The 26,523-nt window shown below is 48.3% G+C and overlaps 2 protein-coding genes across 8 annotated transcripts in view; both read left to right on the top strand.

Annotated features, from left to right (window-relative positions):
* The window catches only part of SPTBN2 (spectrin beta, non-erythrocytic 2), a 36,491-nt gene extending 26,103 nt beyond the window's left edge, over positions 1-10,388 (top strand). For all 3 annotated transcript variants that reach the window (XM_016208344.2, XM_087822018.1, XM_087822019.1), the window contains 17 exons: positions 1,389-1,652; positions 2,334-2,558; positions 2,843-2,932; positions 3,278-3,538; positions 3,628-3,758; positions 3,964-4,168; positions 4,671-5,045; positions 5,659-5,903; positions 6,002-6,140; positions 6,395-6,479; positions 6,756-6,952; positions 7,281-7,423; positions 7,503-7,578; positions 7,921-8,141; positions 8,445-8,618; positions 9,182-9,224; positions 9,540-10,388. In XM_016208344.2, the coding sequence (XP_016063830.2) occupies positions 1,389-1,652; positions 2,334-2,558; positions 2,843-2,932; positions 3,278-3,538; positions 3,628-3,758; positions 3,964-4,168; positions 4,671-5,045; positions 5,659-5,903; positions 6,002-6,140; positions 6,395-6,479; positions 6,756-6,952; positions 7,281-7,423; positions 7,503-7,578; positions 7,921-8,141; positions 8,445-8,618; positions 9,182-9,224; positions 9,540-9,773 (3,108 nt within the window). In that variant the 3' untranslated portion in view covers positions 9,774-10,388. The remainder of the gene's footprint in view (positions 1-1,388; positions 1,653-2,333; positions 2,559-2,842; positions 2,933-3,277; positions 3,539-3,627; positions 3,759-3,963; positions 4,169-4,670; positions 5,046-5,658; positions 5,904-6,001; positions 6,141-6,394; positions 6,480-6,755; positions 6,953-7,280; positions 7,424-7,502; positions 7,579-7,920; positions 8,142-8,444; positions 8,619-9,181; positions 9,225-9,539) is intronic.
* Positions 10,389-14,416: 4,028 nt separating this feature from the next.
* Positions 14,417-25,924, top strand: LOC107533595 (RNA-binding protein 4B). 5 transcript variants are annotated; one of them, XR_015715299.1, is made up of 5 exons: positions 14,417-14,510; positions 15,177-15,600; positions 20,805-21,481; positions 23,072-23,293; positions 23,979-25,924. XR_015715299.1 is itself a non-coding variant. In XM_087822016.1 (4 exons), the coding sequence occupies exons 2-3, from the start codon at positions 15,189-15,191 to the stop codon at positions 21,470-21,472; spliced, it is 1,080 nt and encodes a 359-aa protein (XP_087678142.1). In that variant the 5' UTR covers positions 14,417-14,510; positions 15,177-15,188; the 3' UTR covers positions 21,473-21,481; positions 23,979-25,923. The 5 variants fall into 5 exon arrangements, 3 of the variants coding, with proteins under 3 accessions (XP_087678142.1, XP_087678141.1, XP_087678143.1); XR_015715298.1 differs by having other exon boundaries at positions 23,898-25,923; XM_087822016.1 differs by lacking the exon at positions 23,072-23,293 and having other exon boundaries at positions 23,979-25,923.
* Positions 25,925-26,523: the final 599 nt, after the last annotated feature.

The following is a 26,523-nucleotide window of genomic DNA, read 5'->3' as shown; positions in this document are numbered from 1 at the left end:
GCACACTTCCTCTCTAAGGGCCAGATGGTAAATACTTCAGGCTTTGCAACACACAGTTTCTACTGCAACTGCTCAACTATGCCATTATAGTGAAAAGCAGCTGTAGAGAGTACATAAACCAATGAGTGTAGCTGTGTGCCAATAAAACTTTATAAAGACAGGTGGTGGGCCACATTTGGCCCATGGGCCACAGTTTGCCAACCCTTGCTTCTGAGTCATTGCTATTCCTGGTATTTGCTCTCCCACCCAGCTCTTCCTCAAGAGCTGAGTATAGGTAAAACTTTATTTCTACTCAGCAAGTGCTGTTGGACAATATTTTATGTGCTCAGCACTCTGCTAGGTGTACAAGGTATACAAAAAGACACTTCCCTTCCCTCAGGGGCATACTGATTGGGCAGAAGAGGAGACCAGTGTATATTCAGTGTTTCCACTTGTTCTGCAAATATTTACTTGGTCCTACCATATGCAAAGCTATGTATTAGGCATCGAGGGGGAACAGGTGATTCCACCACAGGCTCTACCCTTGAGGAATGATACTGTAGCCAGGATATGAGACATAGACATAAGTAGATAAGTTAAATCCAAAGCAGAACATCAGAAGGGAAGTAACAGAGCCGATGAAGCCTGGACACTGAGAGAGAGACAGGGTGTGGGAATCCTAGAAGCAGGAGCCTCCAGGGAGGTCGTGAAGGACAAGTAGAACTTGGACAAGCAGAGATACTAGAGGAAAGGTATTTCAAGGTAGGGAAAATGGTGAGAATAGGAAACCAGAGATGTGGAAGTGGGGTGTCTATAGGAGCCAGCAGGTGGTCAGTCTAGGAGCTCAGAATGCATGAAGGTACCCCATGGAAGAAACGGTGGGGAAAGCCTGGGCTGGGTCATGAAAAGCCCTGATCACCACATAAAGACTGTGCGTCAAAGTGTGGATTGTGCTGAAGGTTTGTGGAGTTACCCAAGCAATACTAGACTCTGACACCCTTCATCTTGGCAGCCACATGTCTTGGTTTGTGTTCCCTAGAAGCTTGTGTTCCTCTGAGACAAGGCTTCCAGTGCAGGCCACTTAAATGGGAGGTGATCACAAGAAACACCAGCAGGGCAGTGAGCAGATGAGACGGAGCAGGGAAGATAGTCAGTAAAGGAGATGTGTCTCTTTCACATCAATGTTTCTATCTCCCTTTCTCTCTCTCTCTCCTACTTCCACTTGCTCTGAAAAGCAATGGAAAAAATACCCTCAAGTGAGGATTTAAAAAACAAACAAACTGTATTTTAAAAAAACACAACAACTTGGGATTATTGCTCACACTTAGGTCTCTACTGCACTTTAGGTCCCTGACCTGTAAAGTGCAGTGGTGTCTAATTCTGACACACTTCTTTGTCCCACCACCCAGGAAGGGTGGGAGCTGAGCCTTGAGAAGCCAGAGCTGAAAGCCCTGGTGTCGGAGAAGCTGGGGGACCTGCACAAGCGCTGGGACGAGCTGGAGACCACCACCCAGGCCAAGGCCCGCAGCCTCTTTGATGCCAACCGGGCGGAGCTGTTTGCCCAGAGCTGCTCTGCCCTGGAGAGCTGGCTGCTGAGCCTGCAGGCCCAGTTGCACTCCGACGACTATGGCAAGGACCTCACCAGCGTCAACATTCTGCTCAAGAAGCAGCAGGTGCGCGGGGCCTTTGACGGGCATGGTGAACAGCAGACAAGAGGAGGAAGCCTGTAGCTTTTGAGACTGGGGAGGCCATTCTCAGACCTCATCAAAGGGCAGAGGCCCGGCTGATGGCATTAGAAAGTTGCTGATGGCATTAGAAAGAGCAGGGCTGAAGCTGGCAGGCCAAAGCCGGCCAGCAGGATGTTGTCACTGGGATGCCAGCGAAAGTTGCTGGAGGGTGATAGCCCCTGGGTCTCCTGCACACCATGGGCAGTTTTGGTGTAGGACCAAGAAGAAAAGCACACTGGAGCCATCAGCAGAAGCCCCTTCCTCTCCTGTGCATTGCGGTGTCCCTCCATCGCCCTCTACTGACAGGGCCTAGCATTGCACCAGCTGGCAAAGGAGAACCATTTACAGAGTCCAGATCTAGTCTCAAAAAAGGGAAAGATGGATTTGGAACTGAGGTGGAGATGGGGCTGAGAGGGAATGAATTGCTAACTGGCAACAGTTATCACATCCCCTTTCCCTGGACTCATATATATTAAAGTTTGAGGTCCACTGACCTAGGCCACGAGGAGATGCTCTCCCTGGGGTGAGCTGGGGTAGGAAATCACGACTGGCTTGATACTGACCAGTGTCCCCTCTGAGTTTGGCGGTGGAAGGCCGTGATGACATCTTCCTCTTGTGGGTTGGCAGATGCTGGAACGGGAGATGGCCGTGCGGGAGAAGGAGGTGGAGGCGATCCAGGCCCAGGCCAGAGCACTGGCCCAGGAAGACCAGGGTGCAGGCGAGGTGGAGAGGACCTCGAGGGCTGTGGAGGAGAAATTCAGGGCCCTGTGCCAGCCCATGAGGGAGCGCTGCCAGCGCCTGCAGGCCTCTCGTGAGCAGCACCAGTTCCACCGGGACGTGGAGGACGAGATTGTGAGTCAATAGGGTCAGGGATCAGGTAGAGTTGTCCCCATGCAAACTGCTCCCTGCATGGTGCTGGGGAGATGCCAGCCGTGTTTTCCTTCCCTTTGGCATCGAAAACCAACCCTCTAGGGACACAGGGATGCCCTGTAGGTCCCTTTACCCTAGAGCCAGAGATGATTGTTTCCTGCACATACACCAGGAGCCCTAGAACACCTCCCCGGCTGTCCCCACTATCCAGCCCCCCGCTCTTACTTTGCCCTCCGGACATCCACTGACCTCCCTTTCTCATTCAGTTGTGGGTGACGGAGCGTCTACCCATGGCAAGCTCCAGGGAACATGGCAAGGACCTGCCCAGTGTCCAGCTCCTCATGAAGAAAAACCAGGTGAGGCAGAAGCTCGAGGCAAAAGGAAAGGTTCCAAGAGCCTCCTTGGACATGGAAGATCGTTTTTTCTTAAGACCTGGGGCTTCTCTGCCTGACCCCCCACCCCATGCTATGTGTAACCCTGGACTTCAGTGGTTCGCCTTTCCTCCCCATGGGGGGACGGGTTCCCTCAGTAGATCATGGGGGTTGAAGGAGCTTTACCATCACATCCTTGGGCCAGAAGGGAGGGGAAGTGAAGAGGACCCAGGAGGAAACGAAGCAGGAGTGTGAGGGGCTTGGTGTTGAGCAGGTGTAAGGGGGCCCTTAGCAAGCCTTTCAGCGTTTCCTCTTCTGCTGCTGGGGCAGACGCTACAGAAGGAGATACAGGGCCACGAGCCACGGATTGCAGACCTAACAGAGCGGCAGCGAGCCCTGGGTGCAGCTGCGGCTGGCCCGGAGCTGGCCGAGCTACAGGAAATGTGGAAACGCCTGAGCCACGAGCTGGAGCTTCGAGGGAAGCGACTTGAGGAGGCCCTGCGTGCCCAGCAGTTCTACCGCGACGCCGCGGAGGCAGAGGCCTGGATGGGTGAGCAGGAGTTACACATGATGGGCCAGGAGAAAGCCAAGGTGAGCACCAGGGCAGAGCCCAGGCTGTGTACCTGCTTCTTTCCTCCCCATGACCCCCGCTCCCCAATGCTCACTGATCCTTCCCCCAGGACGAGCTGAGTGCCCAGGCGGAGGTGAAGAAGCATCAGGTATTGGAGCAAGCCCTGGCCGACTATGCCCAGACCATCCACCAGCTGGCAGCCAGCAGCCAAGAAATGATTGACCACGACCACCCAGAGAGGTGAGCACAGTCCCTGCTGGAGAGGGGAACCAGTTCCAAGAAGGTGCAGGGATAGTGGAGTCTTCCATGCTACATGTGCACAGAATCATCTAGAAAGGTGGAGAAACAGGGACTGGCAAGCAGTTGGGTGGCTAAGAGGGACAGGACTCTAGGGGACAGGCTGGGGATCCAAGCTAAGTCCTATGCTGCTCTCCCTCCCTCATAGCACACGGATATCCATCCGCCAAGCCCAGGTGGACAAGCTGTACGCCAGCCTAAAGGAGCTGGCGGGAGAGCGGCGGGAGCGCCTGCAGGAGCACCTGAGGCTGTGTCAGCTGCGCCGTGAGCTGGATGACCTGGAGCAGTGGATCCAGGAGCGTGAGGTGGTGGCAGCCTCCCATGAGCTGGGCCAGGACTATGAGCACGTGACGGTGAGTGCGGGAAGGACACCGGCTGCAGATCAGCTCCTGGAAGAGTAGAGGACCCACTGCGAGACTAGGGCCTCGTCCTGGTCCTGCATAGAGGCCAAGGGGCAGGGTGCGGACCAGCTGAGCAGGCGCTGTACTCCAGGGTTTTGAGGTATTTAAGGTGAAGAATTGTGCAGAAAGGAGGACATGGGGCTGTACACAGACTTGGGCAAAGAGGAAATTACTAATCACTCTTTCCAACAGAATTTGGGAATATAGGGTACCCCTGTCTTAAGGCTAAAGGTTCCAGGCATCCCCACTGCCTTTGCTGGGGGCCGGGCATTAGACAAATCCATGGTCCCTGGGAACCACTTACATCTGCTCGTGAACTCAGCCCAGCTGGAGAAACCTATTTGGCCCATGTGGCCCAGGGGAGAGAAGTGGGTTCTCAGATTAGGGTGAGATGACTCACCCGTTAGACAGGGACCAGTGTCAGAGTTGTCCGTGCAACTGTTCCCTCCACCAGATGCTCCGGGACAAATTCCGAGAGTTCTCCCGGGACACGAGCACCATCGGCCAGGAGCGCGTGGATAGTGCCAACGCATTGGCCAACGGGCTCATCGCTGGGGGCCATGCTGCCCGGGCCACTGTGGCCGAGTGGAAGGACAGCCTCAACGAGGCCTGGGCTGACCTACTCGAGCTGCTGGACACGCGGGGCCAGGTGCTGGCGGCTGCGCACGAGCTGCAGCGCTTCCTGCACGGGGCCCGCCAGGCCCTGGCGAGGGTGCAGCACAAGCAGCAGCAGCTTCCAGATGGGACCGGCCGAGACCTCAACGCAGCCGAGGCCCTGCAGCGGCGGCACTGTGCCTTCGAGCATGACATCCAGGCCCTCAGCGCCCAGGTCTGACTTAAGCATGTGAGGTCAGGGTAGCTTGGAGGAGACTTGGTGGGAAACAGGCAGGTGGGTCCCTCAGAAATGCTGGGGGTTGGCATCCTCTGGAAGGCCACTTAGGGATGAGATAGAATTGCTCCAGGTGAATGTCTCTGGCCAGGGGACATCTCACCACCACATTCACACCTTTAATTACAAGCCTCTTTGAGGGCTGGCGACAGAGTCACACGGTCTCAAGGGTTAGAGGATTCTTCATGTTGTACTAAAATCTGCCTATCGGTCCCACCTATGCTAGAGCTCTAGACCCACACAAATCAAGCATAGATTTTCAGGCTGAAAATCTCATTCTAGCGATATTTGAGGTCCCTCACATCCTGGACAGTCCTTTTAAAGGGCAGCTCCCCAGGCTAAGCCTAGGCTCCCAGATGGGACCAAACAGGGCAGAGTATACAAGGCTTACTCTGGGCAGGAGTCATCTTTCCCAGCCCCCACCCTCTGCTCCTCCTCTGCTTCTCTGGCTGGTAAAATGGGCAGGTGGTGGTGAGCAGAGGCCAGGACAGGGGGGAGACTGCAGCTCCATGGAGTCTCCAGCTCTGCCTGACTCTGACCTGGGGCCCTGCAGGTCCAGCAAGTGCAGGACGATGGCCACCGGCTCCAGAAAGCCTATGCTGGAGACAAGGCTGAGGAGATCGGCCGCCACATGCAGGCTGTGACCGAGGCCTGGGCCCAGCTTCAGGGAAGCTCTGCTGCACGCCGCCAGCTGCTGCTGGACACCACGGACAAGTTCCGCTTCTTCATGGCTGTCCGGGAGTTGATGCTGTGGATGGACGGGGTGAACCTGCAGATGGATGCCCAGGAGCGACCCCGGTGAGGCCCATGGTGCCCGTGGCCTACAGGGGTTGTGAGCTGGTGGCTGGGATAGGGTCGTGGGCAGCAGGGTTGTGATGTGTTCTCTGTACCCCCAGGGATGTGTCCTCTGCAGACCTGGTTATCAAGAACCACCAGGGCATCAAAGCAGAGATCGAGGCCAGGGCCGACCGCTTCTCCTCTTGCATCGACATGGGGCAGGGGCTGCTCTCCAGGAGCCACTATGCAGCTGAGGAGGTGGGCAAGGCCTGGGCGTCCTTATGGCAGAGGCCATAATGCTCAGTTTTCTCCCAAGTCTTTCTGCTTCCTCTCGTCCTTTCTTTACAGAAACCATTCACCCTCTCGCCCCTCAATGCTGTTCAGGGATTTCCCATCCCATCTCCCCCAGAACTGTCTGCCTCTTGAAATCAGAAATCGCTGGTTCCCCTGTGTGAGTCTCTCCGGACCCTGAAAAGCCCAGCTGGGTGCTAACTCACATCTCTGTCTCCCAGATCTCGGAGAAACTCTCTCAGCTGCAGGCACGGCGCCAGGAGACAGCAGACAAGTGGCAGGAGAAGATGGACTGGCTCCAGCTTGGTGAGCCACTCTGGGAACCAGGAAACTGGCTGAGGGCACCAGGCCCTGCGAGGAGGGGCTAGGGGGTCTTGTACCCTGTAGTTTCCAGAGTAAGACGAGGAATCCTGGCATGGAATTCAAGGCATCTACCCATGGCACTGCCTGGCTCTGCCCTGAGCTCCTGCTTTGGGGGCAGTAGCTTTCTCTGTGTCCCTGTTCTTGAAATGCTGGGATACAGTGCTCTGCCGGTGCCAACTCTGACCTGCCGTCTTCCTGCAATCCCCCCCATCCCTGCAGTTTTGGAGGTGCTCGTGTTCGGGAGAGACGCAGGTATGGCAGAGGCCTGGCTCTGCAGCCAAGAGCCACTGGTGCGAAGTGCTGAGCTGGGTTGCACAGTCGATGAAGTCGAAAGTCTCATCAAGCGGCATGAGGCCTTCCAGAAGTCAGCAGTGGCCTGGGAGGAGCGTTTCAGTGCACTGGAGAAGCTTACCGCGGTGAGGGCCACAGGACCCCAGGATGCCCCCACCCCATCCCCCAGCCCAAGCCCTGGGCTCTCTCCTGCTGGAAGAAGACAGTTCCTCTCCTCCCACGTCGCCAGCATCTCCCAAATGTGAGCCAGGCGTGCCATGTGCTTTAGGGGTCATCCGTGCCCCTGGGTGATACCCAGAGACACCATGTCCCCTGCTGCTTTTTCTCCCTCCCTTCTTTTGGAATTACAGTTTTCTTTCTGTTTCATCAGACCAGGGCTGAGACATTTCATCTCTCCCCAGCTCCCTGGTCCTCTGAGACCTTCTATGCTCTGACCTCAGAATTTTTTGACAGTTGGAGGAGCAGGAGAAAGAGCAGAAAAGAAAGAGGGAGGAGGAGGAACGGAGGAAACAGCCGCCTGCTCCGGAGCCCATGGCCAGTCTGCCTGAGGGGGCCCTGGCAGATGGCCAGGCAGCTCCTGACGCTTCCTGGGACAGGTGAGAGCTGGGACAGCTGGGGAGGAGGAACCTAAGCAGCCCAGGGACTTACATCATTCTGTGTCACCTGTCCCTCCAGAACCCACCCCCGGCTACCAGCATCCACACAGCCAGCCAGCATTAACGGAGTCTGCACGGACGGAGAGTCCCCACAGGTGAGTGCCACTGCCCCGTGTGCCCCATCGGGATCTCAGCCCCCGTGCCCGCACGTGCTCCTACAGCGTCTTGTCCTTGTAGCCCCTGTTGGAACAACATAGACTTGAGCAGGGCAGCTTCCCAGGAGGGCCTGTGAGTTCCTCCTGGAGGTGTGGGTGCTGATATCTGGAGGGACGAAGAGGGGTAGGAGCTGGGTGGTAGGGACACTGAGGATAGGAGAGGGCAGAAGCTCAAAAGGAAACTTGGGGGCAGAAAGCCCAGCTCTTGGACTCCAAGCTTCTGACATCCAGGCTAGGTGTCCGCTCCCTCGTCCTGTGACACAGACACTGTTTTCCCCACAGGGGTCTGGCACAGGGTACGAGGCCAACGAGCTACAGGGAGAGAGGCCGACCCGGACGCAGGGCTCGGTCCCCCCTAGCATGACCCAAAGCAAGTCATCTGAGTCAACCCGGGTTGCCACCTTGCCCTCTCGAGGCCCAGAGCTCTCTGCGCAGGAACAGATGGAGGGGATGCTGTGCCGCAAACAGGAGATGGAGGCCTTTGGCAAGAAGGCTGCCAACAGGTACCGGCTCTGGCCACGCGGTGCCTGTGGCCTTTCCAGTCACTGCCCTCTGAGAGGCTTGCTGGGACCCTCTTCCTAAATACAGGGGGGAGGGGTGCCCTGCAGGAGGAGTATCCTCTAGGAAAGGAGTAGGACTCAGGAGCAGAGTGGGGCCTCAGAGGAAGACCAGGAGGGTGTGAAGATGACAGCCCTAGGGACAGTAGTGGCACTGGAAGTCCTAGAACACCCATGCTCTTCCCAGGGTTACCAGCCCCACAAAAGTTGGTCTGTCTGGCTTCATCACTGGCACCATGTCCCTCCCAGGTCATGGCAGAATGTATACTGCGTCCTGCGGCATGGGAGCCTTGGCTTTTACAAGGACGCGAAGGCAGCCAGCACGGGAGTGCCATACCACGGAGAAGTGCCTGTCAGCCTGGCCAGGGCCCAGGGCAGCGTCGCCTCTGATTACCGGAAGCGCAAACATGTCTTCAAGCTGGGGTAGGAACAGAACTGTGCCCTCAGGATGAGAGGGGAGTCAGAGCGATACCAGGTGAAGAAGGGTAGCCACGAGCTAGGTCTGGAGGAGTAGAGTACAGGGCCAGGCGTTTGGAGACAGAGATGTAGAGAAGGGAGAGGCGCGGCGGGGAGGTCTCTCATATTCCACACCAAGGGGAGCAAAAGCTCCAAGACTCAGGCCTGACGCTGACAATGTCAAGCTGAAAAATGATCCTGGATGGGGTATCTGAGGCAGGGGGCTGGCATTCCCCTGCCTGCAGGGACCTCCTGGGGCCTGGCCCTGCCTTCCAGCAAGCAGCCAGAGCTGGAGGCAAGGGTCTGGGGTCCTGGGGTGGAAGCGAGCTCATCGGTAGCCAGTCTGGAAGCATTTGCTCTTACACAGCCTTGGGACTCTGGAGAATGAACAGAAGGTGTCTGATCTGGCTCGGGGCCTCCGCAGGCACGCTTTCCAGCCTGGCCTCTGGGTGACAGTGGGCTCTCCCCGGCACTGATCAGGCCACTCCAAATTCTCAGCTCTGTCCTGAGGTTTCTCTCTCTCCCAACAGCCTGCAGGATGGAAAAGAATATTTATTTCAAGCCAAGGATGAGGTGAGCTGCCCCCCTTCCCACGCCCCTCTCTCCGGTGCCCTTCTCAGAACCTCCGTTGTAGATTCTCCTTTCTGCCCGCTTTGCTCTCTCCTTAAGTGTCTCACTCTTTGTAATCAGACAGCCCACAGTGTGGCACCTGGATGTCTGCGAAGGCCACACCAAAACATGTTCCCTGTCTTAAGGGGTCCTTTTCTCCAATGAGATGAGATAGTCAAATCATTTTCTGCTGCCTCCTCCACTTCCGCACTGTCCGCAGGCCGGCTGCCTCGGCACAGTGACCTTGAGCTGACCAGTGTCTTTCCATGCTCCCTGAAGGCCGAGATGAGCTCGTGGCTGCGGGTGGTGAATGCAGCCATTGCCACCGCGTCCTCTGCCTCCGGAGAGTCGGAAGAGCCAGCGGTGCCCAGTGTCAGCCGGGGTATGACCCGGGCCATGACCATGCCCCCAGTATCACCAGCCGGGGCTGAAGGGCCTGTGGTACTTCGCAGCAAGGACGGCAGAGAGCGAGAGCGAGAAAAACGCTTCAGCTTCTTCAAGAAGAATAAGTAGTCGGGGGCAAGGCGCCCGGGCCAGCTCCCCACTCTGTTCAGGAACCTGCCGGGACTGTCAGCGGGGCCACCCTCTCGTCAGGACAACTGCCTGCTGCTAGGGTCTGTTGCCAGGTCAGCCCATCACCAGGAACTGTCTCTGGGGACAAGTTGGTGTTCCCAAGGGCAACTCTCTCTTCTGCTATTTAATTCCAGACTGGTGGTGGGACCCAGGCAAACCCCGATTCTACTCCCCCCACGTCCCTCCTTCCCCAGCCTTACGCCTCTATCCCCACCAGTGCGGACGGTGCCGCACCCTCAATATAGGCCACGTGGGGAATGGCTGCCCCTGCCTCAGGGTCATTCTCCCACCACAGCTAGGGCACGCCGTCTGGTGCCTTGCCCCTGGGGACCAGCCAGGAACCTCTAAGAGATGAAGCAGGACCTGGGGGCAAGATGGCCGGATGATGGAGTCAGAGACACCGAAGCTCCCCCTTCCCATCCTTCCTCATCCTCTGACTCGAGCGGCCGCTCCATCTCCAGAGACTCTCAATGGCTTCCAGGTGTGAGTTGTTCGGGGGCAACCACAGCCTTGATTGAGTCTGGCCAAGGAGATGATTAAACAGCTCAGCTTCTCTTACTGCCTCTGGGTGTCTTGCTTTCCTGATTACAAGCTCTCTGCCTGTGCCCATGTTTTCCCCTTTGACTCTGGCCTCAAGCCCTCGAAGAACCATATTATTCTGAGAGCCTCCCTACCTTGGCCTAATTTCCCCATGATAATGACCTCCAGTTTGCTGGGTTGACCAATGTCAAGCCTTTTTTTAGACCCAAGAAGTTCCCCATGGGTCAGGATGATGTGAACGAGCAGTGAACGACTATTTCCCTGGTGCACAAGTTTCTTCACTCATGATTCTCTCAAGTGTTTTCAAAAACAAAAGACTTTAAAAAAAACAAGGAAAGATTGAAGAGCACTGACACAACCTAGTCTCAGCCCCGGCTCAGCCCGACGACGAGTGGAGAACAGAGCACCTGGGGGGCGATCGCTGGCCCTGCCTTCGGTCTCTTCCCCAGTGGAGAGGGTCAAGGGAGTTCGTATGGGGATCAGATAAGTGGCAGGTTCCAAGTCCACTGGCCAATACAATTACAATGCCCTGGGAGGCTACGAGTTACATCCAAAGTGTGTAAATAGACAAACACACATGGGAGAATATTCTAGATCTAAGTGAAGTATAAAAAAAAAAGGATTCTCCCTTGTCTCTGACCTGGCAGTCGGAGGTTTCAGGGCAATAGTATTTGCCTTGGTGACCTCCCACAGGAAAAGCTTGGTTCTTTCATTGTTTCTCATTCAAACACAAACAACCATATCTTTTCGGAGCTCAGAGAAGATCTTTGCAAGAAAGCAGCCCCATGTTTAGCATAATTGGCCAACGGCCTTGGTTGAGCAGACCCCTCACTATAAGCCATGACAATGACAGGGCAGGGTGTGTGCAGGCCCAGGACTAGCACAACCAGCCCCAGAATGGTCTCCAACCATGAGATCTGGTAGACCAGATGGCCCACAGAATAATTACCCCTTTCTCTTAAGAGGAGCATAGAAAATGTAAATAAATGTAACTAGAACAATCTGTCATGAGACTAAAGGGAAGAATACATCACTACAGCCCCATGTTCTTCAGGTAAAACCATAAAATCCCCACTATATGAAGGAAAAGTCATAATTGTGGCGTGTTCAGGGAATCTGGGTATTTACACACCAAGATGGGGTTTGGGGGGGGAGGAAGCAATAATTGGAAATTTTAGGAGGAAATGTATATGGGGGTGAGAAATTAATGGTGAAATTATCATTTTAATTTATTCAATGTACCTGCAAATAGGGCAGCCAACTGAAGGTCCTGCAGAATGGTGTAGTCAGTCATTGTGACTCAGGGTAGAAAAGGAAACCTTATACAAAACTTCAAAAGCACAACTTTAAAACTTGATTAATATGATTACATAGAAAATTAAGGATTTCTGTGTAATGAAGGATACCATGGTAATGACTTGGTGGAATGAAAGAAGATTCTTGAAAGAAGATAAGAGATTATTATGTAGAATATATGAGAAAATCCTGCAAATTGACAACCAAAAGGAGACTGCAACCCAACAAGAAAAATGGGCAAAATATACAAATAGGAAATTCACAGAAAAGTAAACCAAAAAAACTTATCAAGTAATCAGAGAAATGCAAATTAAAGCAACAGTTTATATATCACTTTATATCAGACTGGCAAAAACGAGGAAACTGGATGTCAAACATTGGCATAGAGATTGAGATACAGGGCCCCTCATGTTCTATAGGTGGGAGGGTGGACTGGTACAGTTGTATAGGAAAAAACCTAGAAATTTCACCCGGGGTTTATACCCTCCCAAATTCTCACATGGACCCATTAGGGCATTCATAATTAACATAAGGATAATTCCAACCTTGTTTATAATGGTGGGGAGTTGGAGGCAACTTGAGGTCCTACACTGAGAGATGGATAGGAAAAATATGGTAGTTGCACATTATGGAGTATTACTCAGTTGTTAGGTATGACACAGCAACATAGCACCTAGTGAAAAAAATTCAGAAACGATATCTCTACAACACAATTTACATAAACATTTACACAAATTAATTTACCTAAATGCACAATCAGTGGACATTGTTTAGATCCATATTAAAAGAAACCAACTGTAAAAGGATATTTGCAACAATCTAGGGGAAATTTTAATATAAATATTAGATAGTATTAGCATAGCATAATGCTGGATGTTTTAATTAGAGGCAGATAGTGAAGTCCTAATAGGAGAAATGACATTATGTCTAGGACTTGCTTTTAAAAACTCCAGCCCCCCTCCAGAAAAGTCTCGGTTTAGATGATGTATTGGCAAAATGTTGATAATTGTCAAATCTGGGTAAAAGGTCCACAGGAGTTCATCATAATAGTCTCTATTTGTATCTTTTTGAAAATTTCTACATAAAACATTTTTAAATGGGAAAAGCAAATGTGCACTAAAAAGACAATGTCTTGCAAGAACACAAACACAATAATGCACATTAAACTCATTAGAATGATTGCCTATGGGGGGCGGGGAGAGAAGATAGGGAATAAATAAGAGTAAGGAAATAGATAAGGGAAAGGAAATGGAATGGTGCAGTCAGAGCTATGCAAAGACAGTACAGAAATAGAGGAAAGAAGGATGATGAATGAAATGAAAATTTCAGAAGGGTTAGGGTTAAAACTGTTCAAAGAACATTAGTTTTGGTGACCTCAGAAAATTCTGGAAGTTGGAGGGGAGAGCAGAACCCAAAACACAGTGTACGAAGGTGGGTGAGAGCAGGTTCAGACCCTCTCCATTGGGAAGTGAGTATAGTGAAGAGGAGTGAAAGCTATTTCAGAAACGAGTGAGGAGGTCCCTATACATGGTTTAAAAGTCTGACAGTAGAGAAACTGGAAATGGCCAAGAGGAGAAAGGAAGGAGAGGTAGATAGAATTAGGTGGGAAACAAGCCTGAGTAAAATGGTTGGGAAGCAAAAATAACCCAGTGAAAGAAACATATCAGAGTAGCTGGGGAGGAAGAGGGCAGCCTCAGGAATTTGTGCCTGATGGTATCAGAAAAGCTTCTACCGAGGAGCGGTGATTGACAGTCACCCTGGCATGCTTTCCTCGGAGATAAACTCAGTCCATCAATCTCTGTAAACGTTTATTCTTTGTTCAAGGGTGGCAGGGAGCAATCCACCTAATAGCTTCCCTTTTGCCGCCAGGAGGTGCCCTTAGACCACGGCTGAATTTTGAAGGCTAGAAAGTGCCCCGGGACTCACTGTTGCCTGGTCCAGCAGCCTGGTGTGGACGTGGAGACCCAGTCCCACACCCAAATCAAGGAACCTCTCTGGGCCTTTGCACCAACTATTCCCGTGGTGCGCTCACCACAGACCAGAACCGTGAAGGACACACACACTCTAGCTAGAGCGAGCGCCAGCCCACGTCCACGGAGCAAGCCGAGCATGACTCAGGGTAGCGGCAGAGAATGTCTCCTAAAGCTATCCCAGCTCTGCCGTCTTTGGTTGTTTCCTCACCAATGAATAACATGTTTGCAATAAAAAAAAAAAAAATTTTTTAATTATGTTTAAAGCTCTACAAAAAATAACTAGATTTGCTTAAACTGTGGCGCGTCTGTATTTCTAAATGTTGTCCCAAGCTGCCACAGAGGTTGGCCGGCCCGCTAAGAAAGCCCCTTTTTTAGGGGACCCGGTGAGATAACCCTTTGTCATCCGCTGCCGGCCCCCCACCCCCGCTTCTGCAGGCCCTTTATCGCATCATCCATTGTGATGGTTAGTGACACCCGGCCTTCTGATTACACCAAGGCAGCGGTGGCGTCCGGAGCCCTTCCGACGCTGGAGCACAGACCCCCCTCCCCCCCACGGCCCGTTCCACGGTGGTGATTGGCTAGTCGGGGCTGGGGGCGGGCTGACCGCGGGTCCGTTGCGCCGTCACCAGCTGGCCCCGCCCCCGTGTCAGGGTGGCTGGGAGCCGAGCCGGGGGCAGTCATTTACATGCGGCCGTGGGATTGGCCGCCCGGCTCCCGCGAGGGGGAGGAGAGAGGCAGCGCGCACTCGCGCGTGCGTGAGCTGGCGCGCGAGAAAGGGCCGGGTCGCGCCGAGGCTCGAGCGGCTTTCGCCATTTTGTGGGGTTCTCTCTGACGCGGGAGCCGCTGCCACCGCCGCCGCCACCCGGAGGTACGAGGGGGTCTTGTGGGTACGTGGGGAGACGGAGGGCGGGCTGGGGCGGGCCGGGACGGGCCTCGACGGACGGACACGGCCCCGGGCTTGGGTGTCTCTGGAAGAGGTCTGAGGAAGACAACGGGAGGGAGGCGGGTCCGGGTCTCCGGAGGGGGCGGGGCAGGGGTCGGGTCGAGTCTTTGTTGGGGGGGAAGGAGCTGGAGGTTGGGCTGCTGAGGGGGGGTGTCCCGGAATGGTGCCAAGGGGGCCTTTTTATTCTTAGAGCATCTTGAAAGGTGAAACCTCAGGGAGGAGAGGTACACAGATTTCCCTCCAAAATGTACGGCTCTTCCCTCTGGCTTGGGCTCTTCTCTTTCCTGCCCCCCCAAAGAGTATTTTAATAAGATGCGGAACAGCTAAACCTGTTACTTAAGTGCGCCTCATTTCATGGAGATGATGGAGAATGCAGCGCGAGCTGACCCCCGACCTCCGGTTTGCATGCCACTCGCAGCTCACACCATTACTTACCAGCAGACCTTTCTCCCTCTACTGAGGAAAAATAACGGATGCCTGCGTGAGGGCCTTGAAGGTGCCAAGAACTTCTGAGGAGGATTTATCCAAAGGCAACGCACTGAGATTGCCCGCTGCGCCCCTAACTTTTGGAAATCGTTTCCTCTCTCTCAGGCTCTCGTCAGGATGGTGAAGCTGTTCATCGGAAACCTGCCCCGGGAGGCCACAGAGCAGGAGATCCGCACACTCTTCGAGCAGTATGGGAAGGTGCTGGAATGTGACATCATTAAGAACTACGGCTTTGTGCACATAGAGGACAAGACAGCGGCAGAAGATGCCATACGCAACCTGCACCACTACAAGCTGCACGGGGTGAACATCAATGTGGAGGCCAGCAAGAATAAGAGCAAAACCTCCACAAAGTTGCATGTGGGCAACATCAGTCCCACCTGTACCAACCAAGAGCTTCGGGCCAAGTTTGAGGAGTACGGTCCAGTCATCGAATGTGACATCGTGAAAGATTATGCCTTCGTACACATGGAGCGGGCAGAGGATGCGGTGGAGGCCATCAGGGGCCTTGACAACACAGAGTTTCAAGGTGAACTGCTCTGGGGTCTGGGTGGCAGAACTGAGTGGGGTCTAGCTCAAGACAGAGGTGAGAACACAGGACCATGGGGCTGGTGGGCTGGTGCCTCCCATTCTATTTGGGCTGGAAATCGTAGGGAGATTGTATGTTTGCCATTTGTTCTTAAGCACTCCCTTTTGAGATCTGCCAAATCCTCTTCAGATTGTCAACAACTGAGTAGAATCACAAACCATGGGTTACTTTACCCTTCAGGCTTCACTCATTTCAGTGCTGTTGGAAGTTTAACCTGCCTGGGCACGAGTACCTCATGGGAGGAGGGAGGGTAAAGGTCTGTTGCTTACCTGCTGTTTTTTTTATGACCAGGAAGCCTTATGTTTGAGGGGTTAAATGTGTAGGAGTTACACTCTTTACTACCATAGTTGATGGTTGTGGTGGGTGAGAGGAACAAAGACATTTGGAGGAATCCCTATGTTATAAATCTGGGTGGTGAATCTGGATTTGGGGGAGTATCTTTTAACACATTGTTTGCGGGTAGTTTTTATCGCGCGCTCTACTACCAGTCAACGTAAAACGTATAAATACGTTTCCCGCATACAATGTGTTGAGTGCTCAAATTTGTTAAACTCAAGCAGAGCCAAAAACCATGCCATGGGCTACAGATTCTCCTCAACACGATAGGGTTATGTCCCGATAAACTCATCATAAGTTGAAAATATCAGTAAGTTGAAAATGCATTTGATACTACACTATAGACTAGAGTATCGTTTGTTTGCCCTCGTGATCACATGGCTGGCTGGGAGCTGGGGCTGGGGCGCCACTGCCAGCATCACAAGAGTATTGCCCACGTATTGCTAGCCTGGGAAAAGATCAAAATTTGAAATACAGTTTCTACTGAACGCATGTTGCTTTCACATCATCATAAAATCAAACCACTGTAAGTCAAAACTGTCTCTTCTTCACCTATTATTTAATCCTAAGGGAAAGAAATTCTAAAATAATTAGATTGAATGAGAATGATGGTCCTGCTTCTGAGAAGATTCCAGTAAGATATTCTAGTAAATAACTTGTTATTTATACCAGTCATAAAGGTACATATGTTGTTATTAATACCACAGGAGATCTAGAACTGTACTGTCTAATATGGTAGCCAGCCACTAGCCATAGGTAGCTATTAAATTGAAATTAAATAAAATTTAAAATTAATTTCTCAGTTGTACTGCACACATTGCAAGCATGCAGAAGACACATGAGGTGAGTGGCTGCTATATTAGTGCAGCACTTTCATAATCATAGAAAGTTCCATTGGGCAGTGCTGTTCTACAGTGTTTTTGTTGACAGTATCATCCTGGACCACACATCTACAGCCACTTTTCAGGGTCATAAAGTAACATTTTTTGTCTGAGTGCCAGTGAAAGGGTTGTTAAGAAGTACTTAAGGGTCCACTGCTAAATCTAGAAAACAAAAGAAATGGAAGAAATGTTGATCAGAAAAGGGTAAGAAAGTTTGCAAATAGTGGAGATTGCAGATAGGGCATTGAATATCTCTGGTGACAGCCAGTGGTGCCCTGGCCTTTAGCTGCTCTTTAAAGCTAAGGGCAAAAGTCGTAGATACTTGCTACCATTAACTAGTTGTATGACTTGGACAAGTGTTTTAACCTCTCTGTGCTTCATCTTTCCACTTATAAAACAGAGTTAATGATCCCTGAGGTGCCTCCCTCACAGGATGGTAGAGTAAGGCTAGAATGAGGTATAGATGTGAAAGGGTTTTGACAGTAAAACACTATCTGGTGAAAGGTGAGTGCTGTTCACAACGAGTGTGTTTCTGTTATGGTTAGAAACTAACTTAAAATGGGATAGCTATTCTTAGATATTTGTTTTTATTTTATCTTGGAAAGCTATTGCACTTCAGACAGCTTTAAAAATATTCTTTATTATTTTCATTTGATAGGGGAGGGAATCATGAATGGACAGTGGCAGAGAGAAATGGGGGTTCTCTCTTGACAGGTAACAAGCAAAATATAAAAAGAATGCAGTTAAAGTCAGGTACAAACTGCAGAGATAGTCTAGCAGTATAATATTGCCTGTCCTTACCTCTTTAACATGCAATTGAATAAAGGGATAGGGTTAAAAATATGTGTATGGAAGTCAGTTAATTGTGGGGAGTTTGGGAGGAATGTGTGTTTTAATAAAGCAGGTTAATTACTTTAGGAAGTGGATATTTGAGTAACGCATGATCTATAAGATTTTGTAAAATGTTATCATTGGAAAAGAAAAATCCTTTATTTGGTTTTCATGTTCTTAGCCTAACTCCTCTGGAGAAAGCACTCGACTCTGAGTTACACACATAGATATTTTTATAACCAGCTTTTTTTCCACCAGATGACAAGAGAAAGTTTAGCATTGGATAATAAGTTGCAGTTTTACAGAAAATGCAACCCAGATACCAATTTATCACATTTTTTTATAAATCCTTTTCAGGTATCTAATGAAGGTGACCTCTTAAGAATGCCACTTTAGGCATCTTTTGAATCTTTATATGTTAATGACTGCCATTTAGGCTTCAGCCTTGACTTCTGAAAGGAAGCAGCAGAATCTGAGCTTACCTGGGTCTTTCAGGACCTGTTTCCTCTCCACAAGCAGCAGTGTACTGAACCCCTATTGAGTTAGCAAATAATTTGCTTTGGAAAACCCTAAAGAAGCCTTCCCAAATAACAGTTCAGACAGCTGAATTGGGAATGATATTTAAGAGTTCAGGTGTTTTGTGTGTCCCCCCCCCCGAATATGTAAACAAGTATTAAATTGAAGTACTGTTGAATGTCGGTTATATCCGCAGCCTTCTGGATCCTGACACGTGATAGGAGTTCAGCAGTTAGGACCCCAAGTTGCCCACCTCAGTATTTTAATACTCTTTTCTGTTCCAGATTTCAGAAGAAAACACTTAGTGGGCTAGTTTTCTGGAAAATGTTGGCAGTGCATTTCAGTAACTTTTGAAGGCCTCAGAAAATCTTTTAGTTTTTGGCCTCTCCAAGTGTAGGAGAGAGGTAGAGTTTCATTTTCTTCAGGTTTTTTTTGCCCTAGTTCCTTAAGGTAATAGAGAAGTACAGTATTTTTCAATTATTATAATAACTTTAGGGGATTTAAATTAAAAGCATAGTTACACTCTTTGGGAAGATTGTGTGGGGGAAAACCTATCACTTCTGTTATAGATCTTTTAGTTCTAGGTAAAAAAAATTGTACCTAAGTCCTTTTCACAGTTACTACAAGAGGTAGATTTTGCCACAGATGTTTATAAATTTAGAAGTTGCAATCTTTAAAGCAGGAATAAAACACTGGATGTAGTAACAGAAACAACAAAGAAAAATCACTAGGTTTTGTTTCTTAAAAAAAAGCACCCAAAATCTACAAAAGTAAAGAGCAAGTTACACTGCAGATTTTTTTCCTTAAAAATGTACTTCTAAGTCACCTACATTGGCTGCTTTTTAGATTGTCATGGTTACTCTGACTTCAGAATTGGAGCACAGTTTGTGTCTGTCACACAAATTAATGTCATCATGTATGGTTGAAAGACAAGTAATTTGTAATCCTCCAGTCTAAATTACAGTGAACTCTACATTTGCGATATAAATTGGGGCAAAATCTGTGTTTCTGTTCTATGCATAGTTAGCATGTGGCCCTTAACTTCTAAGAATTAGAATAAGAGTATTTAAATCTCTGAAAACAGTGGGATGGCTAAATGCTGCTTTCAGAGAATTATTGCCATTTGTTTATCTGTTGACTATATCAGTGTTGATAGTGGATGCTGCCTGTCTGCTAGCAGCTAGAAGTAAAAACCTGAGTACCTTTGTTTCTGGGTTTTAAGTTAGAGGCAGCAACTACTGGAAACTGGGGTGGTAGAAATCTTAGACATTGGGCAAAAATGAGTTTGACTAAAGTGATATTACTGCACTAACCCGCTCCCCTCTCAGGGTCAGTGCATGGCGCTGTTCTGGCTGCCGTCCTGAATCGGGCTGTTTCCAACAGGATGGTGGAGCACGAGGCCTCCTATCGCATAACTGCATCCAGAACAAGGTCTGTCAAAGAGAGAGCAACTTGCTGATCGCGGAGGGGGGATTTGTTCTGAGCAGCCCTTACGAGTGATGCAAAGCCCGTTTCCTATGTGTATACTGGCAGGGTTTTAGCTACAATTTGAAAAGCATTGACTTGATCTCCAAAGTCTTAGGCAGTTTGGGACTAAATAGTGCCAAAAATACTTTTCTCAAACTGCTTTTAAAGACCTTGGAGGCTTTCATCAGTAAGGGTGCCTGGGCTTGGTCGTACACAAACCCAGGGCGAAGATTGTTTCTTCTCTTAGCTGTTCCTTTGTGCTGGCTGTTCCCTGGATGTGGCTTGTTTGTATGGATGTCCAGAGGACTTTAGACAAATGCTGCATTTTTCTAACAAGTAGATAATCCCCTGTAAAGGATCGTAAACTACATGGCAGGATGAAATGTAATCATTTCATTACATGGGTGCACATTGTCTCTTAAGAAACCAGTACCGCTTCAACATCACATTCTTGCTGTTGAGACACCTTGGTCAAGTTGTTTTCCACAGTAAGCATGGATTCACCTTTGCTGAAAAAAGTGGGGGTGGGGTTGAAATCTGGAGGGTCTTATAACTTCTAGGTAAAGCATATGATGAGCCAGGTATGATTTGTGTGCCTAACATAGCCTTCTGTGAACACCCGCAGTAATGGCTGGAGGAGACAAGATGGATAGAAGTTTGCTGTGGTTTTTAAGCTGCAGGAAATGCTCAGGCTCAATGTGGCCCTGAGTAAATCAGGGAGAGGTCGGTAAGATACTTTCCAAATCTAGCATAACTGAGGTTTTGTTGGATATTTGATTTGGAAAAATTGGCAGGTTTGAATCATTAAAATATCTCAGTCCTGGTAGTGGAAACTTTCAGTTTCTGTGTTTGAGGGGGAAAAGGAAAGTTGTGGAGACAGAAGTAGGAGGGAATCCGGTCTACCTCGTGTAAGAAAGTATTGACTGGTCTCTGAGGACTCATTTTCTAGCTCTTACCTATATTAAAACTTCACTTTTAACTGCTTTGGGAGGGGTTGCTGAAACAGGGTCTCGAGCGTGTGTATGTATGTGTGTCCTGTGCCAACTAGTTTACTTTCGGGGAGAACAAAGAATGTCAGTGAGTTAAAATAAATCTTGTATCTATTCCCTCAAGGCAAACGAATGCACGTGCAGTTGTCCACAAGCCGCCTTCGGACTGCCCCTGGGATGGGAGACCAGAGCGGCTGCTATCGGTGTGGGAAAGAGGGGCACTGGTCTAAAGAGTGCCCAGTAGATCGTACAGGTCGTGTGGCAGACTTTACTGAGCAGTATAATGAACAATACGGAGCCGTGCGCACACCTTACACCATGGGCTACGGGGAATCCATGTATTACAACGATGCATATGGAGCACTCGACTACTATAAGCGTTACCGGGTCCGCTCTTATGAGGCAGTGGCAGCAGCAGCAGCAGCTTCTGCGTACAACTACGCAGAGCAGACCATGTCCCATCTGCCTCAAGTCCAGAATGCAGCTGTGACCAGTCACCTCAACTCCACTTCTGTTGATCCCTACGACAGACACCTGTTGCCGAACTCAGGTGCTGCTGCCACCTCAGCTGCTATGGCTGCTGCCGCTGCCACCACTTCCTCCTATTATGGAAGGGACAGGAGCCCCCTTCGTCGTGCTGCAGCTGTGCTCCCCACAGTTGGAGAGGGCTACGGTTATGGGCCAGAGAGTGAGCTGTCTCAGGCTTCCGCAGCTGCACGGAATTCTCTGTATGACATGGCCCGGTATGAGCGGGAGCAGTATGTGGACCGAGCGCGGTACTCAGCCTTTTAAGAACTGGAGGTGAGAGTGGGGTGGGTGTGGTTAAGAGATTCCATTTTGTTCCTTTGAAAGAGACCCATGCTTGCTGTCTCTTGCTGTCTTTTCTCAAGCCACCTGTTTGCTATCAGGACATTAGTATCCCAAAGGTATAAATTACATGATAGTCTTAAATATTTCTCTAGTTTAAGCTGGAGGCTCATTTGGCCTGTTGAGGTTTTAGTATATGACTCCAACCATCTTGTTCCTTCTGAGAACAAACTCAGCTCGTTAGTGAGAATATTGTTCTTTCATCAAGTGTAAGCAGATCTGGGTTACAGACACATAGTTAAGAGAACTAACATTTGTTGAGTGCCTTCTGTATATGTCATATCATTTAATCTACACAGTAAGCCTTTAAAATATGTTCTGTTTTACAGAGAAGGGAACTAAGCCTCAGAAAGGTTAAGTACTTTGCCTGAAGTCATCTGGTAATTGAGAGGTAGAGTCAGAATTCGTACTGAGGCCTGGCCGACTCCTAAACCTATTCTCTTTCCACTGAAGACACTGTGGTATAAGCCGAAGAGACCAGGTTCAGGAGTTAATAATGTCGCAGTGAGAATTTTATAACTTTAGACTTTTAATTGGATAATAAAACTACTTAGGTCATTAGCCTTTATCAGAGAAAACTCTTCTAATATGTAGCTATAAGCCAAAGTTCTATAAATTTTAGGTGTTTAGTTATAAGACACTTGCTTGAAAGCTGAATGTTTTGATGCCACTGTCCCATGATGTCCTTCCCTTATTAGCAGTCTGGAGCATCTCATTCTACATGGGCACGTAAGCTGTATCTCTGCATAGCCAATGATGCTGTCATGTAGAGCCTGAGGCTTCCCTCTTTTTCCAGCAATTTTTTTTTGTTTGAGGAACATTTAAGGAACTAGATAAAAGGTAACTTTTTGATGTGTGTAAAATCCCACTGGTGGTGACCCTGGAAATTTAATTTTTCCTAATTCAGAAATGTATGCCAAAGATGTTAGAATGGCAAGGTTAGGTGTATCTAGAGATTGATAAGTCACTTCATCCAAGTGGAAATGGTATCATGACAACTTTCTATTCTCATGGTTTTCCTTGTACCTTGAAATTGAGAATCACGTGAATGGGAGGCCTACTAGCAAAGTTAAACTTAGTTACCACTGAGTTTCCAGGGTTCCTAACTTATCCCTTTGGTATATGTTTAGAAGAAAGCAAAGTAATAGGAATTAGCCCTTTTTCATAGTGAGAAGCAAATATGGCATGAACTTGTGGCAAGTGATATCCTTATGACCATTGTGTAGCAGTGTGTGTTCATGTGCATGAAATGGGTAACCTTACAATTTGTGTGGTTTGCCATGAATTTTTACTTCTAATGCAGCTGAATCTGTCATGAAGTGGGACATGCCTATAAAGTAAGGTGGTGGTATCTATCAGATAACTCATATTTCTTTTGAATGTTTCAAAGTTAAATATTAAAATTAGTATACGTGGTCTTTAAAGGGTATTGCCTAGGTATTTAAAAGTGAATTTTGAGTGCAAGCAGTGGTTGTTCAACTAACCTCTTTTTAGTGATGACTTTTAAAGAAACTTACCTTCCAGGTGTGAACCTCAAATGGACTGAATAACCCTGAGTTGGTTGCAGTCCCAGGAGCCTGATGTTAATGAGGCTGCCAGGATGAAATACTCCAGAACTGTTGGGGATACAAATTCGGGTCTCACCCTAGCAGAACTGATTCAAGAACGTCACAGCTTTTGAAGTCGATTGGCACAGATCAAGACCAAGATTTGGCCCTTTGTCTGTAATAAGTAGAGGAGCTTGGTGTGAGTTAACTTTTTTTTCCCCCCCAGCCATTGGTGTCTGGAGCTTCCATCATCAATGGAAGAATTAGAGAATTTTAGGATTTCTTCTTTTGATTTGAGAAGGGAGATGTGGTCAATTAGGGGAACTACTAGAATTATGGCTCTGAATCTATGACTATGGCATGTAGGTATATTGGAGGGTAAATAAACACTCCTTGATACCCTTTGTGATTGTTACCTTTGAAAACTTGTTTACTGTGAAAGATTAAAATGAAACAAATTCAGAATAAATAGTGCAGTTGGCCATATTTTAGATCTTGGCATCTTCTGCTTTTCCTGGACCCCAAAATAAAATTACAGTTCTTAATATCTGTATGCCCTTTAGTATAGTAGCAGTAGCCTTGTATCACAGAGGTTGTCTTGCCTAAAAGATGGATAAAAAAATGAGAAATACATACTTATCACCAACACAGCAGTCTTCCAGATAGATTGCTTCTTGTTCTGTTGTAGCTATAAGCAGATTCCTACATAGTCATAATGAGTCCTGGGTGATTACATGGGATAGGTTCGATCCAATCTGACTTGGTTTTGTTTTGTTCTTTGTTCTTTCCCCCCTGGAATACAGGACAGGACCCGGGCCCTTGCACTCGGAGCCCAGCTGCTCTCCAGGCATTGTGTAAGCGTCTTGTGTTGTGCTCTCTTTCAGGTAGGATAATTGCGGACTGAACCCTCGGGCTGCGGTCATATATGAGAACTTGCTTCGCGCGGTCCCCTTTGCCGGGATGTTTCCATTGCTTCATGTTTCAGTAAACAAAGGAATTTGTGACCAACTATGTTTTCTTTCTTAATTTAATTCTTCTAAGTTGACTTTTCTTTCCTCCTTATACAAGTGTCTGTAGACTTTCACACTATTCCTTATGTTCTCAGCCTCTAAGCAGCCCTAGGTAAGGATTATGCTGGCATCCCCTTTTTCCTGTACAGTGGAACCCCTCTTATCTTGCTTTCCTTAGGAGTTGAACCCTTCTCCCTGTCTACCTGCAACATCTCCTTACCCTTTAAAATGACCACATAGTGGCAAGCAACCTTTTATTCTTCTCTGTTAGCTCTGGACTCTAACATTGAAGCTAATCTTCTGAAATTGCTAGGACCACTGGGGTGGGGGTGGGGGTGTGTTTTGTTTGTTTTGTTTTGTTTATGTCTGACCTGTGATCGTGGTACAGCATTAGCTGAAATTTAGCCTTGTTTTACTCCACTCCTCCCACTTTTTTTTTTTTTTTAATATTTTGACAAATAAACGTTTCTAACAAGTATCTTTTTGTGTTTATGTGACTGTTACTTACAACCATTATCTTCTGGTTCTTGCTCAGTTGTGCTCAAACTACAAAATTCAGATGAATCGATGTCTGAAATTTAGATTGTAGAAAGGATTTAGTGAAGTAATGTATCCTCAGCAAAATGTAGAGAGAAGTTAGCTAGCATCTTGAGACACTGATAAATATGCTTCTCCTTTCTAAATAACCAGAGCTGCGCTTCCCAGTTTAAAGGCTAGCAAACCCAGGTTAGTAGAGATAGAAGCAAGCTGCACAGGGATAACCCTGCCTGCATCAGGAAAAGGTTGAGACAGAGTATCACCAAGGACCTATTAGGTTGACTCCATTTGACTTCATAGTGTGTTTAAATTCACATGAACTATTTTAAGAGTTCTCTTCCCATGGTGTTAATATTCTGCTAGGATGATTAGACTTTGGCTAAAATGAGTAAGAGAATTATGACAGATCAAAAGAAATGTCATAGTATTTTGAACAGAAAAGTGAGGGTATTAATGATTCTCAGTGACAACATTCTGCAATGAAATGTGTCCTCTAATTTTTAAGAAAAGACTTATAGACATTTTATCTTATTACCATTATTTAGATCCCCAGGTTTAAACTTTATTGTATCCTATATGAAAATGCTGACATGTAAATTCTGACTACCTGCACTGGCCTGTGTGGCTCGTTTGGGCGCCATCCCATGCACCAAAAGGTTGCTGGTTTGATTCCCGGTCTGGGCACATGCCCAGGTGTGCAGGAGGCAGCCAATCAATGTTCCGCTCTCACATCAACAATGTTTTTCTCCCTCTCCCTTCTCTCTTTAAACATCAATAAAAAAATTTTTTTAATTATGACTACCTGTGAATACAATTATATAGCATTTTCCCCACATATACTTAAAATAATACTGACATAGGAAGCAAAAATTTCCCCTGCTTTTTGGGGAGGCAGAATGCAATAATCTAGAGGTTAACCTGTCAGTGCATACACTCCCAACTAGTGGTGAAGTACACAAGGCCCATTTTAGCTTCAACATTCCCGCAGGAGACAGGACTGTCCCTGTTTTACAAAAAGGGAGAATGAAGTAAAGATACTGGGATTTCCTTGTGATTAATCTGCGACAGAGCAAATAAATATATATAGGTTTGCTGGCCTCACCAAAGTCTCTGATCCTCCACCGTGCTAACTTAACATAGCACATCTTGATTTCTAACGAGAAAAAAAAATTTGGATTCTGCAAAACAGTTCTACATCAACACTGTCCAATAAAACTTTGGGTAATGTTGGAAATGTTCTATATCTGTGCTGTCCAATTTGTAGCTATTAAGTATTTAAATTGTGGCTTGAGAAACTGAGTTTTTTTTTTTTTGTTTGTTTTTTTTAAGTTTTATAATTAGCCACATGTGGCTACTGAGGACTTGAAATGTGGCTAATGAAGCTGAGAAGCTGGTTTTTTAAATCTTAACCACGTGTGGCTAGTGGCTACTATACTGGACAGTACCGTTTAGATGGCAGAATAAGTTTCTTATACGAGGAGCAAAATAGCCTTGCAGAATCATAAATTGTTTTTCCCTTAGAAAATCCTTTCATTCCCTTAAAATAGATAACACTGGGAAAGGAGTTTTCATGCAATGTAAGAAGACTGCTGAGTAGGAACAAGCGTATTTCTAAACCTCAGCTCTTACGTGAGAAATCACATGTTGTGGGTACAAAATCCCTTTTATTTACCAAGATCAAATTTCTCACAGACCATTTCAGAGTCCAGTGAGGCCTCTCCCACTAAAAGCTCAATTCATTTGAATTCCTACTATGAGCCAGGATTTGGATGGTGAATGAGACATGTGTGGTTCTAGTAGAGAAGCAAACCTTAATTACATCTGTGATAAATGCTACGGAGGGACAAGAACGGTGTGTGAAAACAACTGACTACCTCTGCAA

Source organism: Miniopterus natalensis, chromosome 11 (assembly GCF_054644295.1).
Source record: "Miniopterus natalensis isolate mMinNat1 chromosome 11, mMinNat1.hap1, whole genome shotgun sequence".
In the NCBI taxonomy this organism is placed as follows: Eukaryota; Metazoa; Chordata; class Mammalia; order Chiroptera; family Miniopteridae; genus Miniopterus; species Miniopterus natalensis.
This window is presented reverse-complemented; position numbering and strand designations above follow the sequence as displayed.

Excerpts from the sequence above, each read along its gene's own strand:
- LOC107533595 (XM_087822016.1), top strand. The coding sequence starts at position 15,189 with ATGGTGAAGCTGTTCATCGGAAACCTGCCCCGGGAGGCCACAGAGCAG. Across the intron at positions 15,601-20,804 it reads TGACAACACAGAGTTTCAAG|GCAAACGAATGCACGTGCAG; the intron begins GTGAACTGCTCT and ends TATTCCCTCAAG.